General features: G+C 37.4%; 1 protein-coding gene across 1 annotated transcript in view; it reads right to left on the bottom strand.

Moving 5' to 3' along the window:
* The window catches only part of LOC111861640 (vacuolar protein sorting-associated protein 16 homolog), a 63,440-nt gene that overhangs the window by 4,932 nt on the left and 41,641 nt on the right, over positions 1-16,867 (bottom strand). Inside the window, exons 12-16 of the mRNA XM_023846370.2 lie at positions 15,760-15,909; positions 10,681-10,787; positions 8,030-8,170; positions 3,224-3,320; positions 2,171-2,274 (exon numbers count right to left, since the gene is read on the bottom strand). Of these exons, the coding sequence (XP_023702138.1) occupies positions 2,171-2,274; positions 3,224-3,320; positions 8,030-8,170; positions 10,681-10,787; positions 15,760-15,909 (599 nt within the window). The remainder of the gene's footprint in view (positions 1-2,170; positions 2,275-3,223; positions 3,321-8,029; positions 8,171-10,680; positions 10,788-15,759; positions 15,910-16,867) is intronic.

Genomic DNA, 16,867 nt, shown 5'->3' with positions numbered 1-16,867 from the left:
GAGAAGATATGTAATGAGATTATAGAATTTCAAAGAACAGGACGTTATGATTCGATGTACATGAAGACAAAAGAAGTAGGATGGAAAGAGAACCATGGGATTCAAAATATTGGCATCGAAGACTCCCAGGGGAATAGAACAGTAGATCAGAGTCAAGTGCTGGAAATTAGGGAAATTATATTACAGAACTATATGATCGACCTAATCGGCCAGAAACCTTGGAAGTGGAACCGGCAGAAGAAGCAGATACAGACGAGAAAGGACCATATATTTTACAAAGTGAGGTGGAAAAAGCTATCAAGGATATGAGGAATGGAAAGGCTACAGGAGATGATGATGTACCTGGAGATGTGCTTAAGTTACTGGGAGAAGGTGGTTTGAAAACACTGACAAAACTAATAAACACCATCTATGAAACTGGGGAGTGGCCCAAGGACTTTACAGAACTGACAATGATTGCCTTAAAGAAAAAGACAAAAGCTACAAAATGCAGCGACCATCGCACAATAAGCCTTATTGCACATACAGCAAAGATAATAGCAAAGATACTTAAAAGAATTGAAAGGAAAATAGAGGATGTACTTGGAGAGGATCAGTTTGGATTTAGAAGAGGAAAAGGAACCAGGGATGCAATTGGGATGATGAGAATTATAGCAGAAAGAACTTTGGAGATAGATGAAGAACTGTGTGCTTGCTTTATAGACTGGCAGAAGGCATTTGACCGTGTAAATTGGACCAAATTAATGCAGATACTAAAGGAAACAGGTATCGACTGGCGTGAAAGAAGATTGATTAGTAAATTGTACATGGATCAGAGTGTTAGAGTGCGACTGGACAGAGGGGAGACAAGAAGTGTGAAGATTGGAAGAGGAGTTCGACAAGGATGCTGTTTATCACCAATTCTGTTCAACTTGTACAGCGAATGCCTTACCAAGGAAGCTCTGGATGGGCTTGGAGACTTCAAATTAAGAGGGCAAATTATTCAAACTGTGAAATATGCAGATGACCTTGCATTAATGGCTAAGAAAGAAACTGTGCTACAGGGTATGATTGATAGACTAATCAAAATTGGAAGGTGCTATGGCATGGATATGAATATGAGAAAACAAAAGTAATGAAAATTTCGAGACAACCAACCCGTCACAATAAAGATAAACCAAAAACAACTGGAGAATGTGAAATATATTTGGGTAGCTTGTTAACAGATGATGGAAGGTGTACTTGTGAAATTAAATCTAGGATGCCATGGCAAAAGCTGCATTTAGCAAGAAGAAGAATCTTTTTACCAGCAAATTGAACTTAAATTTGAGGAAGAAACTAGTGAAATGCTACATTTGGAGCACAGCCTTGTATGGGGCTGAAACTTGGACACTTAGGGCAGTAGATCAGAAACACCTGGAAAGCTTCAAAATGTGGTGTTGGAGAAGATCAGTTGGATCGATTATGTGAGAAATGAAGAAGTGTTATTTCGAGTCAGTGAGCAGAGGAATATCCTACAAGAAATAAGAAAATGGGAGGCTAATTGGATTGGTCAGGTTTTACGCAGAAACTGCCTTCTAAAAGAAGTTATTGAAGGAAAGATAGAGGGGCAGATAGAAGTGACCAGAAGACAAGGAAGAAGACGTAAGAAGATGCTGGATGACCTTGGGGACAGAAGAGGATATTCTCATTTGAAGGAGAAAGCTCTAGATCGCATTAAGTGGAGGAACTGTTTTGGAAGAGACTGTGGACCTGTCGTCTGACAGATTACTGATGAATGAACGAATTCCTATGTATGCTTAGATCTCTCCAGTGGATTTTCAACAAATAAAGTGTATTCATTTCTCATCTCATCCTGGTGTGCACCATGCCCCCATCTCATCTCTGATCATTGTAATAATATTTGGTGCACAGGAAAAATTATGAAGTTTTCTCCATCCTCTTATTACTTTTTTCTTTTAGACCAAAATTAACTGCTAAGCAACCTTTTCACAAACAACCTCAACCAAAGCTTTCCCTCAATATGAGACATCAAATTTCATATTCATAAAACAATGGGTAAAATTATATTTTTGTGTGCCAGTATTTTAATCTTTAGTATTACAGACAGGAAACACAAAGACAGAAAAAAAAGGCCTTAATAATACCAAGTAGGCCTATTCTGTGAATGTAATCTTTTATGTATACTTACCCAGCTTTAACATAGTACTTCACTTTAAGTTCATCTTTCACTTTAGGTAGATACTTCTCAGCTTCAGATCTGTTTTTATGCTTGAGGCATACATCAACAAATGGCTAGAAAGAAGAAGTGTAACACACAACCCATCAGATATGCAGGTGCAAACAGTTCAAGATCAACACAGGAAAAATTACACAATTCAGTTTCTGTATGAATGTTTTAAAGAAATGAATGAAAATTCCTGTCTTAAAATATTACACTTTTGGGGGGTGGGGTTTTTTCATTCCTTCAAAATACTTCAGCATCACTTAACTGTTGCACGTGTGAGGTGTAATCTATAGATTTCTTGACTGGCTCCTATGTGACACTACTGTAATTATTATTCAGCTCTTGTGCTAGATGGAAGAATAAAATCTGCTGATTCACATGCTACTAATTCAAACATGATTTATTCAGAACTGACATGTCATTAAGAAAAATCATGTGCGGTGCTCTTTGCAGTTTTTTGAATCCTCATTTTGAAGAAAGAGAAGTAGGTTTATGAGATTACCTTGCTCTGTGTGTGTGTGTGTGTCTATGTGTGTATCATGTCTCCTGAAGTCACCTCAGTGACACTTCATAAACCCCCCAGTCAGTAATACCATAAATGGGACACCTGCATAAGGAATTAATCTGTGGAAAAAACACACTTGATTCTTTCCTAAATTATGTTTTTATATAAAAAAGGAATTAATCTAATGTGTAGAATACAAGGTTGAATAAAAACGATATGTTTTTATTTATTTATTTATTTGGGGTTTATTTAATCATGTTTTCAGTATTCAGACTGTATGGTGTTATGTGGTAGACACGTGAATGAGGGATTGGAAAGGATGTGGAAGGAAGCATTTGTGGCCTAACTTTAGATATTATCCCATCATCTGCCTGGGGAATGAGAAAAACCACAACAGACCCCTGTCAGAACAATTGGTGTCCCAGGTGAGATATGAATCAGGCACTTACCAACTAAATGGCAGAAACATTACCACTTGAATCAACTTGCATTATAAGATACTTTTATCTTACCTCAATCCCAATAGGGGACTTTTTACTCTTGGAGAATTTATCCAATTCCATCCACTCTCCAAGCTCAGAAAGACTCTGGATACGCAACCACCAATACCTGAATAAGATAACACTTAGCACTAGAACCTTCATATGAAAAATTACAAGGGATATCATTTTTAAATCTCTATTAAAAGTGAATTAAGCATGTGGAAATTACTGTTCATATAACTGTGTATCTAAAACCTAATTTCTTCAAAATGGTCAGGACTAAAACTGTAAACTACAACAGGTTTTTCAGTCTTCCTGTATAGCAGTGAAATTTGGAAACTGAGACGTGACAAAAATAAATTATGAGCTGCAGAGATAATACTGTCACGCAACAAATAACTTCACGTCGTCAAGGATGTAGCGGATATTTTTTATGCTTCGCTTTACAATTATTATCACTTGCAGTATCACAATTATTGCTTCCACTATATCTTGGCGAATACTAGACTGCTTTCGGCAGCAGCTTTCTTAAGTTTGACTCATTACCGCGGAAGTGCATTATCCCTGCTGGTCCAACAATCCATTGTTATGCAGTGAACCTTCCATCTCTGGGGAAACACGTTTGTTGATTCTGCAATTCCTACGCAACAACCCACTGTTATTGCATTACCATGGAAATATCTACTCCAAACATGTTACAATATTGTAACGTGTTTCGTTACTCGTGTCGGTCCCCGCGCCTTTTCTTCTTCGGTTCTCTGACCGGCATTACTTCGGCGTCTTCTACGGGTACCTCTCGTAGTTCTGCCGCCTCAGGTTTCCTGTTTGCTGAGGCCGGCTCTTCCACTTCTAGACGTGCCTCCATCTCTTGGCAGGCCATCGTCACTCCGACCGGTATTACTAAGGGGACCTCTTCTTGTTGTGCCACCGCAGGTTTCATGTCCACTGTGGCCGGCTTTTCGCTCTCGCTTGCTGCTCAGCCGGCTTTTATTCCGTTCGCTGTTACCTGTTGCCCGCGTCAACAGCGTTGTTGCGTGCCACATCACAGCAGGAACCGGTGCCATGTCGTCGTGTTGTGTCACCACGCGTTGCGTCTTACATCACCGTGGGGAGAGTGGCGGGGCGATCACTCATCTATTACCATAGTAATGAGAGTGCTACGTTACCGCCACGTACCGCTGGGGAGGTGGGGGTCCTCCGTTGCGCAACATATCACACTGCTCCCTCATTAAGGCTGTTCGTCCCGAATAGCCTAACGGTGTATCCCCGTTCCTTTTCTTTGGGGGTTGTTCTTGCAGCATCTTCTTTTGGTCCTGTTACTCTTTTTCTCTTCTCCCCGGTGCTCTGCTTTCCAACCGCTACATCTTCCCCCTTTTTATGGTTGCTTGTCTCGAGCAGCTCCATGATAAGGCGCGAGCCGGTCGAGGTGTACAACCAACATCCTCGACCTAGGGGATGATGTAGCGGTTGGAAAGCAGAGCAACTGCCTTGAGAACTGTTGATAACACACTGGCTCGTAGGCTTGCTCGGAACTAACTCGTAGGTAGCTGAATAAACCAATTAACAATCTCTACGGCGTCTTCAGTAACGAAACACGTTACACTGGTGTCAGAAGTGGGATTATGAACTTGAACACGCCTCAATGAATTATACTACCGCACGATGGAAATGGAAACAATTTTTGAACGCCTAGAGGCGATACTAGACGCTGATAGAAAGTCCCGGCGAGAACAGATGGCCGCCATGCTAGAAATATAAGCACCAGCCACATGGAGATGGTGTCTGCATTTAAATCAAAGATAGAGGGAGAGACGATAGCTTGCTGAGAAACGATGGAGGCACGGCTAGAAGAGGAAAAGCCGGCCACAGTGGATACAAAACCTGCAGCGGCACAACTAGAAGAGGTCCCCTTAGTAATACTGGTTGGAGTGACGATGGCCTGCCAAGAGATGGAGGCACGTCTAGAAGAAGATCCAGCCTCAGCGAACAGGAAACCTGAGGCGGCAGAACTACGAGAGGTACCCGTACAAGACGCCGAAGTAATGCCGGTCAGAGAACCGAAGAAGAAAAGGCGCGGGGACCGACATCAGTAACAAAACACGTTACAAAATTTTTATGATAACTGGCAGTGTACACTATTCTCAATCACAAATTTGAATCTTTGGAAGAAAAATTTATGCACATAGAAATAACTGGTCTCAAAGCATCCAATAGAGATTTTCTGGTTCCCAAAACAGATTCTGAAATACCATCAAATAGACGAAAATGACAAGCACTTAAGTACTCCTGGAAGATGTGAATACAGAAGCCAAAACAGGACACTCGTAAGTGTCCTGATTTCAGAGTGGAATGTTGTGATGAAGATAATATTCTTCTGGGATGCCAAATAGGGTGTTATGAGTTTACATATATTTTGGTTATCTTCCAACCCTCTCTCTCTTTCTCTTTTACCTTGAAGACAGACAGAGCAAGTCCTCTGAAACATCAGCAAACTTCTACCAGCCTACATGGTGTCACATCCCAGAAGGCTGTTATGTTAGCAGTCACTGCTGTGAGAACTTGTCCTCATAAACATGATGACGAGTTTTTGGTCTCTGCTGTATGGAATACTTGTGATGGCATGGCTTGTAATATACAATTTACTGTGGTTTGTTCCTTATAGCTGTAAAAAATCATAAGTTTCTTCACTAAAATTGAAACCAGTTTCCTTACCCTGAGGAATGAAACTGAGTTATGTTCTGAAAATTCATGCCTGTCACAAACCTTAGGGATGCTAACATTTGAATATGGCATATTGGTTAATGATGAATAGAAGGGAAAGAACAAACCATGCAAGAGAAGTCCACTGCTGTAAGAATCCAGCACACATTATCCCAGGTTATGGCACAAAGTTATCACTATCATAACAAATGCCCCCTCCAAAAAGGGGGCCAAATTCACCAAAACAACATGGAGGCAGTGAGTAGTTACATAACATCTCTACTATGACTGCCATCTTCCTCCCCTCTTGTCAGCACCCCTTCATTAATAATGCTGTCCTATCATAAACAATGTTTCCAAATTATGCAGTCTCCTCTTTTGTGGTGCCTCTCCGAACACATTGAAGACCGGTTGCATGATATCATGCTTTTGGCTTTTAAACATGGCAGACCGGTCGCATGATATCATGATTTTAGGACATGTTAGGTTGTAACACACTAGACATTGCTCTGGCGCCACCCAAGTTGCACGCAGTGGCATAATAAAACTCTTGAATTTTTGCTTACTTGTCAGTAACTTGACCTTGCTGTTTTCTTAACCCACTATAAACAAAATGCTTTGTTGCTCTTCGAGCTGTATGTATCAGCCAGTAGTTAGTGGTGGGGTATGGACAAGAACAAATTCTTCTCCGATGAGCTAGCTGACCTGGCTTGTGAGATGCATAGTAATGGTGATTCAGAGAGCGGTAGTGACAGGGGAGAACAAAGAATTGTGGCCACAGACAGTGAAAGTGACAGTAGCTGTGACGATAATGGGGGTAATAACACTGCGGGGAAAGTAAAAGTCTAAAAAAATCACAATCTAAACCCTGATTCAAAATTGAAATATAAAGCATATCTGATGGATGTGGCAAAGGCCTGGGCTACAGACCAGATGGTGGCGGCAGAACCAGAGTCAGACACAGACTTAGCGCGACCGGGCCCATCATCTCCCACCCCACGCAGGGCTCGTGTGGACCCCCCAGGGCGACTCTTGGGTGATATGCGGAAACATACCCTCATGAAAATTGTGAAGAGTGAACATTCCAAGGGGAAGTATCCTTCTAGACAATGCCGTGTTTGCACAGTTCACAAAAAAAGGAGTATGTCTACATTTGCAAGTTCTGTGTAATGCCACTTCACAAAGGGGAATGTTTCCAGAAATATCACACCCTCAAGCACTTCTAGCAGCATTGGTAAGTGTTCTCCAAAAATTTTAGTTCATAAGATTAATTACGAGATCTTAAATTAATTTTTAAAGTGAACAGTGCACAAGTTAGGATAGTAGATTTAATAATGGCAGCCCCAGGGTGATTTACATATTTAAATCGCCGGTCCTTAATGTGTTAAGTGACTGACTTATGCCTTCAATCCCTCAGTTCCTTCAGCTAAACTTGAACCTTTACAAAAATTTAACAAGGTATGAAGTTTAACACAGGTTTGTTCTGCTCTTAAATGACCAGTGACATATGTTACAACTGTCTCTCTCATAAATGACCTGTCCTCAATGTGCAGATTTCTGAAGTAACCCTACATACAGAGACTGTACACAAATTTTGATATGAACATTTACAATATAACAGATGACTTGAAGATCATGCATTTAAACTATTTTTGGATATTGTGAGTACATGTTAGAACAAACATTTTTCTAAATTGTGTAACATCTCATTGTACTAAGGCTACACTGTAGCACATTCAGCTACTTTTGTGCACCAATTTGCAAATAATATTACCACACAGTCCTCCTTTTGTTCTTTCTTCCAGTAGAAAAAAGCATTAACATTACTGCACATATGAAGCACAAGTTTTATATTTACTGCTGACTCCGTTTTAGTGATAATGACAGTGCACAGGTATTAGACTGTGGTTTATCTGCAGTCACACATGACTTGTAATTTATTAAGAACTTTACTTCTTCTGTTGCAAATATAGGAAAAAATGAGGTATGAAGCTGGCAACTTATATATCAGAAAAGATTCTCAACATGGGAGAATATATACTGAAGTAAACACATAAGTGAATTCCACACTAAAGAAATGTTCAATTCAAGAAACCTTTATTTTAAATTAAGGCTGGGAATGATCATGGCGATTACCTCCTATCAGTTACTCGATATTCAGTACGCAGCTTATCTGCCAGTTTGGTCTCATGCAGTAACAACAGAAAGTACACAGTATCATGCAGAGAGCGTCCCACAAATTCTCGTCGAAACTTATCTTCCAGTGTCTTTTGATACCTGGAACAATTATCAAAAATAAATCTACAATGGCATAAAATGATGTTAAATTCTGTGTTCTTATATATCATAATTTTTATCAAGATAAAATAAGTAATTCAACACAAAGCAAGAAAAAACAGTGTAATGTGAAACAAAAAAAAAAGACAGATACATTGCTGGAATATACTAAGACAGCTCAATAAAACTTATGTCGCATCAAATGAAACCACTGCACAAATCCTTGCAATTACAAAGCTCTAGCTGAATGAATATTTCATCACCTGGGCTCAATTCATGAGGGCAAGTGACTCAAGACACCCTGCTGACTTTTATCATCTGTGCACTGCACTGCACTACTATAACAGCACCAGTAGGTCTACCATCACACTGTTTTCAATATACACATACCATCACCTTCATATTAAAATCTCGGTACCAGAACTGTAAAAAAAGTTGCCCTGTGCTTAACTAAATAAACACTACACCATGGAGGCATATGGGGAAGTGGAGTTATAGATCCATGCATTTTTACTTCTGCACTAGTTAGAGGTGGGTGGTCAGTTTCATGCCCTGGCTGCTTCATCCCAGGAATACAGCCCCCGGTATCCACTGGATAGGAGACTGGGTGGAACCCAGAACTAGTCTGGATGATTTGGAGAGGAGAAAAATCTTTCTCATACCGAGACTCAAACTCTCAAGCTGTCCAGCATGTAGCCAGTTGCTATACTGATTGGGCTATCCTGGCTTTCACCCACAGTGTAGCTGAGGAAATTTAAATTCCCTATCCCAGATGATAATACTTAAGCAAAGTATCATGTTTCCTTTGAAGTGTGGTATTGCTAGCCGAATAATTTTATGAAGGGGATGTTAAAGGATTGCTGACAAAGGTAGTGCAAGGGCTAATTGATGTCCATCTCTTTAATCTAAATTTATGTCCTGTCAGAGTCCCTCATTAAATAAGTCGTATCAGAGTGAAAACAGGATAATTTATGTATGAGGGCAACATAGCACTTCTGCTTTACATTCTAGGACCGCCTCTGTGGTCTAGTGGTCTGAGTTCCTGGCTATGGATCCAGAGGTCCAGGTCTGATTACTAGTGATATCAGATTTTCTGAGCAGTAATGGGTCTGGAACAGGGTCCACTCAGCCTTGTGAGGATAACTGAGGAGCTATTTCAAGGAAATAGTGGCTCTGGTCTAGAAAACCGAAATTAACGGCTGTCGGGATTTCTTGTGCTGACTACGCGACACCCTTTATCTGCTAAAGTTGGCACTAACTAACAAACGGCAGTCACTTGGTCAGTAAACTTTGCTTGCGGACTAAACCACGGAGTTTGTTTGTTGCTTTATATTCGGGAGCCTAAGATTCAAACCTTAGCATGAAGACTGGTTATCCTGACAAGGGATTTTTTTTGTGGTTTTCCTTACTCACTCCACAAAAATTATGGAATTCTACAGTATCTTAACATAGGATATACACAATTTCATCCATAGCTATCTCAATTCATTATTCACAATCAATGCTGACAGTCCTCAGATAAGTAAGAACTATATATTTTTTTCCCCTGGCACTACAGCCCCAATGGGCCTAGGCCTACCTCCATGAACTCCATTCACTTCGGTTTTTCTAGATCTTACAAATACGACAGGACTCCTTGGGCGAGTGATCAGCTCGTCGCAAGGACTCTACCTGTAGACAAACACAGAAAAACGCACACAAACAACCATGCCCTGAGTGGGATTCGAACCCAAGATCCTGGCTTCCGAGTGAGCGAAGACAGTGCATGCCTTAGACTGCTCGGCTACTGTGACCTGCAAGAAATATATAAATATATATATACATATAAAATAAGGGATAAAGACTGAAAAATGTGGAAGCTGTAAAATGAAATTCTGTGTACCTTTCCCAAAATATGAATAAGCATGGTTTAGCTAACCACAGAGTAGATATTATAACAAGGGGGACCACCACCTGAGAAATTGAATAAATAGAAGGAATTCTGGGTAGCCTATTTCCTGCTATATAAACTTCCAGTCCTTTAATTCTGTGCTCTTTGTAAAAAGTTCTACCTTCTGGGATATAGCACTTTGTAGTCCAATGAAACTAAACTGGTATCTTGGAGGACATTCAGGCTCCATCTTCAAGGTCAAGGAGTAAGCTAAGCAAGAGACCACCACAAAGCAGGAAGAAGGCAGAGCTCTGCTTTAAACTCAGTCTTCAACATACAAAAGCTCAATGTATGAACCATATATACAAATGGTACTTCTTAACTGTATCAAATTCTTATGTACCAGTTTGCTTGAATCTGCTCATGTACATCCCTGCTTACAGGGATCCATAAAATACACATATTGTGTCCTACTGAATGTTTGCAAAAAATTCCCACTGATTTTGAGGAAATAATTAATATAAGAACTATATCTGTTAGTTTCAGCTTAAGAACAGTTTGAATTATGAATGGGGCTTTGGTACATAAACTGCTTCAAAGCTGAGGATAAAGTGCATAAATATACAACTACTGAACTTGCCGGAGCAATTTTTGTTGTTCTTCACATAGCCCAGCAGCAAATTCATTTCGAGCTCGCCTGTAACTGTCTTGTGCAGCTGACAGAGATGCTTCCATGGTCAAAGTATTCTGTACAGTAAAAAGAAAAATTAGTAATGTCATATTTTAGTGTCCTGTTGCACTGATTTTCATCCATGATATGTATACAGTAGCCGTCTTGTAGTGCACTCAATTTCACCTGTCACTTCACAACATGTTTCGGCAACATAGTGCCATCATCAGGTGTCCCAATTACGTGAAACTATTGCATTGCTTGCCCTCATATGTTTTCACAACACCATTTAAAAAGTCCGTATTTGTCAACTATGATAAATTTACATTTGCTAAAACTTCTTTATCATAGTTGACAAATACGGACTTTTTAAATACTTTTTAAATGGTGTTGTGAAAACATATGAGGGCAAGCAATGCAATAGTTTCACGTAATTGGGACACCTGATGATGGCACTATGTTGCCGAAACATGTTGTGAAGTGACAGGTGAAATTGAGTGCACTACAAGACGGCCACTGTATACATATCATGGATGAAAAATTAGTAAGTGTAAAATGCCATTTATAGACTGGCAGCAATTATGGATTTATACTAATGTCCATCTTCACTACTACTCATGCTGTCACTATCTGTTAAACAAAATACTGATGTAATCCAGCTACACATCTTAAAAGTTTGGTCACATATGTTCATTGTACAAAATTAAAATTGTATTGTGTGCTTTCCCCTTTCTTACAAATGTGCATATTTTTTGTCTGACAACTGTTGCTTAGAAAAAGCTTATGTGATATCTTTGCCTTCACTTCATGTCATGTGGTTCCCACTATAAGGCACAATCATTTCATCCTCATTTTCATTTTTGAAGTATTGTTTATGAGTGTCTATTTTTCTCAATGTTTATTTTAACTGTGGCATATATTAAATTGAATATAGCTTCTATTTTCAGACATGTTAGTAATAACATGTGGATTGTTTAGAGATATTTCCAAAATCATTTCACAGATTTGATGTTTGGTGCAGAAAGTCTATGATACAAACTGCCATGTAAATACAAGTTTCATTCATACTGGTCCATTAAGATTCTTATGATAAACTAGGACATAAAATATTTCTTTCTTCTACCTCATAAAAGTAAATTAAATGTATCCTATTTTTGTACTTATTCCTTGGCATTACAGAACAAGGTTCATTATTACTGCAAAAACAAGAAGCCTCCACAAAGAACATGAAAACAACCTAGTTTTATAAGTTATATTCCAAATTCCAATCCACATCTTTTGCTTCTAACCAGTCTCCTTCCATGGCAGTTCTCAACAAAAATTTCTGTTACATTTCTGCCCTCTCCCCATGTATATTACACATTTGGCACACAATTCTCTCAGTACTCATCATCATTTCCTTTATTTTCCATATATCCATACAGGCAAAAATCCTAGGATGTGGAAATAGTCCATTTGATTATAGATGTATACATGTAATAGATAACATAAGTCACACAACTAAAATAACACACACCAGTTAACTAACATAGGTAATATATAAAAAAAAAACAAGAGCTTATTACAATTGTAATTAACATAATTTAAAAAGTGCATTACTATGAAAACTTAAAATTAATATAATTTTCCCATAAATCAAAATACATTGATACAGGACTCGTCATATACATACATACACATCCTCCACTTTCCATAAACATCCATACAGGGAACAAACCCAGGATGTGGAATTAGTCATCAAACACATACACAAAGTCACACAAGTCACACCGCGAAGATCACCCACATTAATTATCCAGCACATACAACAATACAAGGCAAAAAGAGTAAACAAACATAAGTCACAAGTAACCACAATACAACTCCTCACATCTCCCTTACCAACTATATTAAAATGTGGTGTTAAGCATTCAAATTTATGTGCCTTTGTAATTAAAATACTCATTTAATGCATAAAAAGAGTTAGCATGTAAAAATCTTTTTAGGGAACGTTCAAAGGATTTCTGGTTATTAGATAATTGTTTCAGCTCTTTAGGCAGATGATTGTAGATTTTTATACCAGAATAATATGGACCCTTTTGAACTTTAGTAAGAGAAGTACTCGGGGGAAATAGGTTAACATTTTGTCTGGTACCAATATTATGAACCTCCGTATTTCTTGTGAACAAATGCATGTTATTTATAGTGTGTTGCATTAAGGAATATATGTATTGCGAACACAAAGGCAGAATTTTCATTTCCTTGAAAGAGTCTCTACATGAATCTCTTTTCTTTAATCCCATCATAATCCTTATAATTTTCTTTTGGATCATAAAAAGTTTCGTCATGTATGAAGAATTGCCCCAGAAGATAATTCCATATGTCATCACAGAATGTATATAAGCAAAATAAACCATTCTTAAGCTACTTATTGATTTCATAGGCTTAACTGATCTCATGAGAAAGCAAGACGAACTCAATTTTGTAACCAGGTAATCAATATGATACTTCCAACACAGCCTATTATCAATATTTAGGCCTAAAAATTTAATACACTCTAAGTTAGTTGGTAAATTTTGATCAATATTATTATGCATATTATGATCCTCATAGTTCATTAAAGTGAAATGGAGAGTGTGGGTTTTATGAATATTTAATTTTAGCAGATTGGTTCTGAACCATGTATTAATATTGTAAAATATTCTGGTTATGGTTAATTTGTAGTCAGTGTATTCTGGATTAGTCACAATTATACTTGTATCATCTGCATATAAGAATATGTTTGTTCCATTAATTGAAACCTTAGTTATGTCGTTTATATACAGGAGGAAAATAAGTGGGCCAAGAATTGAACCTTGGGGTACACCAAATTTTACTTCTGCCCAACTAGACGAGCTATTAATAGAACTGTTAGGGACAAGGGTTACTCTTTGATATCTTCCATTCAGGTAAGATTTAATTAAGGCACCAAATTTGCCAGTTATTCCATAAAACTCTAATTTTTTGATAAGTATATCATGATTGATGCAATCAAAGGCTTTGTGTAAGTCGCAAAATATTCCTCCAACAAACTGTCTATTATTCATTGCTTTTAGTATTTCCTCTATTAATTTGAAAGATGCTTTCTCTGTAGATGAATTAGGTCTAAAACCATATTGATTATTGTCCAATATAAGATTATTGTCTATATGTTCATACAATTTATTATAGATAACCCTTTCAAGAACCTTAGAAAAGGCTGACAATAATGAAATACGCCTACAGTTGGCTGGTTCATATTTATTATCACTTTTGAAAATTGGCTTGACAGCAAATTTCATTCTGTCTGGAAACGTTCCCTGGGCAAGGGATTGGTTACAAATGTAAGTTAGTGGCGAAGTTATATATGGCATACTTGCTTTTAAAATTCTAGTGGAAATTTCATCATAACCATGTGAAGACTTGGTTTTCAAAGATTTGATTATCTTTCTAATCTCAGCAGTTGAGACATACTGCCATTTGATAGATTTAAAGGTAGACGTGTATTTATTGCCCAGATAGTATAATGGGCTGATGTTGGTTGGAGTTTTGTTATTGTTTAAATCATCTATAATTGTCTGAGCTACTGAGGTAAAATATTCGTTAAGTACGTTTGCAATGCACTTTTTATTCTGTATCATAATGTTATTGACTTTCAGCGATTGGGGTTCATCCTTCTGAGTTTTAGATCCAGTCTCTTTTTTAATAATTGACCATGTAGTTTTTATTTTATTATAAGATTTTGAAATTTTATTATCATAGTGTACTTTCTTAGCCTCTTTAATAACTTTAGTAAGTACTTTACAGTATTTCTTATAATACAGTTTAAAATGTGGATCATCATCTTGTCTATATTTAATATACAACTTCCTCTTTTTTTCACAAGAAATTCGTATCCCTTGAGTCATCCACGGGTTACATTTAAGTTTGGAAGTAATAATTTTCTTTTTTGTAAAACATGAGTAAAATATTCTCAAGTAAGTATTAAGAAATACATTAAAAGTATTGTTTACATTGTCATTTGTAAAAACATCATCCCATAGTTCATAGCTTAGCATTTCTTGAAATTTAATTATATTAATTATTATATTTAATTATATACTAAGAGCACAAAAAATGAAACTACTCAGAGTATACATCATATATAAAAGAAAAAGGGCTGTGAAACAGAATTTGGTAGACAAGAGAGATTATGAGATAAAGCAACATTTATGGTAACAATGAAGTTAACTTGCAGATCTGATGTGAAATTTCAGTTTTATGGACTTATCTTCAAAACAAGGGTATAAAATTAAATTCCAGATATACTACAGTGAACCAGTGTCATGAATATATTAAATGTACAAATCAACTATGCTCTAGAGTAGTCTTAAACACAGGGGACAGAATCAAGCAAAAAATATCTGTCTTACATTAAAAGAAGTCTCAAACTCTTAGAATTTTCAGAGTTACTTTTGCTTTCCACAGTAGCATACAAATTACTCAATCCATCAGAAGCATAATGGTTGGCAACACTAGCAAGAATTAAACATGTCTTTAAACTCTTAATCTCTCCCTTTTTATGCCAATGGAGAAACGTGACATGTCCCAAGAATACTTTTTTTAAGTGCAATGATTTATAAAAAATCGCCAAGAAAGGATCTGACATCAAACGGAATATGTAGTATACTTTAATGCATTTTGAAAAACCTAGTCTAGTAGCGAAAATTTTTGTTCTTATTTGATTCTTGAAGTTTTTACAAATTCTTATCTATAATTCATTTCAAACTGAAGCCATTTTCACTCATGCCTACTCTGGAGTTATGCCTGAAACAGAAATACATAGCTATTATTTATTAACTTACTGCTTTTGCTGAATGGATTGGACCTGGATATGATTCTGCTGCCATTCCTGACATTTTATAACTTTTGATCTGTGATTTGCTTTATCCTACAACCTGTTTTCTGAAACCAATTCTTCTGAAGTATATCACTTCACTTTATAGTTGCTCTGTATTTGGACAAAAAGACAAGTAATGCATAATGAACTGAAGTGAAATAGAACACCATTACCTTAGGATCATAGCTTTCTCGAATAAAGCAAGCTGCTTGGGCATTGTAATCATCCTCCTGTACGTAAATGTCTCTGAGAGTTTCCCGATTGTGGTCACGACAATACTTGAGATACAGAGCCTGTGCTACTGGGTAGTTCCTTACAGCCATCTGTCCATACACAAAAGTGAAAAAATAAATTTAGCAACTGCTCATGGAAGGGGGTGGGTTAATAATGCAAATTTGATACACTCCTGAAAAGCAATGTAATTAAAAGAAAGCCTTTGATGCTTCCTACATGTATTTATTTTGACGTTTTTGCTAAGCATGTATTAGTGACTACAGACAGGGTCTGGATTGGCAAATAGATTTACTGACCACTAACAGGTCATAACTATGAATAACTATATCAGTATTGCTGATTTCCACATTACAAATCACTCCACACTAAGTCTTCTAAGTCTGCTTTTACTAGTCGTTCCTTGGTAAGAGGTCTTGACAATGGCTATTCCTTTGTAAAGTTTTCACTAGGTATTTCCTGGTAACAAATCTTAGCTGGTTAACAGTCAACTCAATTCAACTACTGAACTCTCAACTATCTTGCGAATGAATGAATTACATGACCCCCTTTTATAACTTCAGGGCACACCGAATAGAGATCATTTCCAACAGTCCCTCCGTTATTCTATGTTTATCCATTACTGTGGAACCGTGCATTAATTTTGTAGCAATTTCACGAGTTCATGTGTTCTGTAACTAGTTGGTTTCCAGGAATCGATCTCTCCATGGCAACATATTTGCCAATTTGTTTCCTAGAAGCAGCCCATGCCACAATATTATGATAAGACTGGATGGAATGATTGGTGGTTATTTAACAACACTGCAGCAGTGGTTATTTGATGTTGCCTGAGATGACAGAATGATTGTGTTCGGTGAACTTGAAAGGAATTAAGGATGAAGTTGTAATAGCAATCATAGTATTACCCCAGCATTTCAGAACTGAAAAAGCTATAAAAGCCTTTGTAGCTGGAGTTGATCACAATTGCACATCTCTTGAATATAACTAAATACTCTCCATTGATTTGTACTAATCTCCTAATGATTCACCTCAGTTCTCAGAGAGAGCCAA

This window comes from Cryptotermes secundus, unplaced genomic scaffold, assembly GCF_002891405.2.
Source record: "Cryptotermes secundus unplaced genomic scaffold, Csec_1.0 scaffold43, whole genome shotgun sequence".
NCBI classification, from domain to species: Eukaryota; Metazoa; Arthropoda; class Insecta; order Blattodea; family Kalotermitidae; genus Cryptotermes; species Cryptotermes secundus.
The sequence above is the reverse complement of the archived record's forward strand: the minus strand, read 5'-3'. Positions and strand labels throughout refer to the sequence as shown.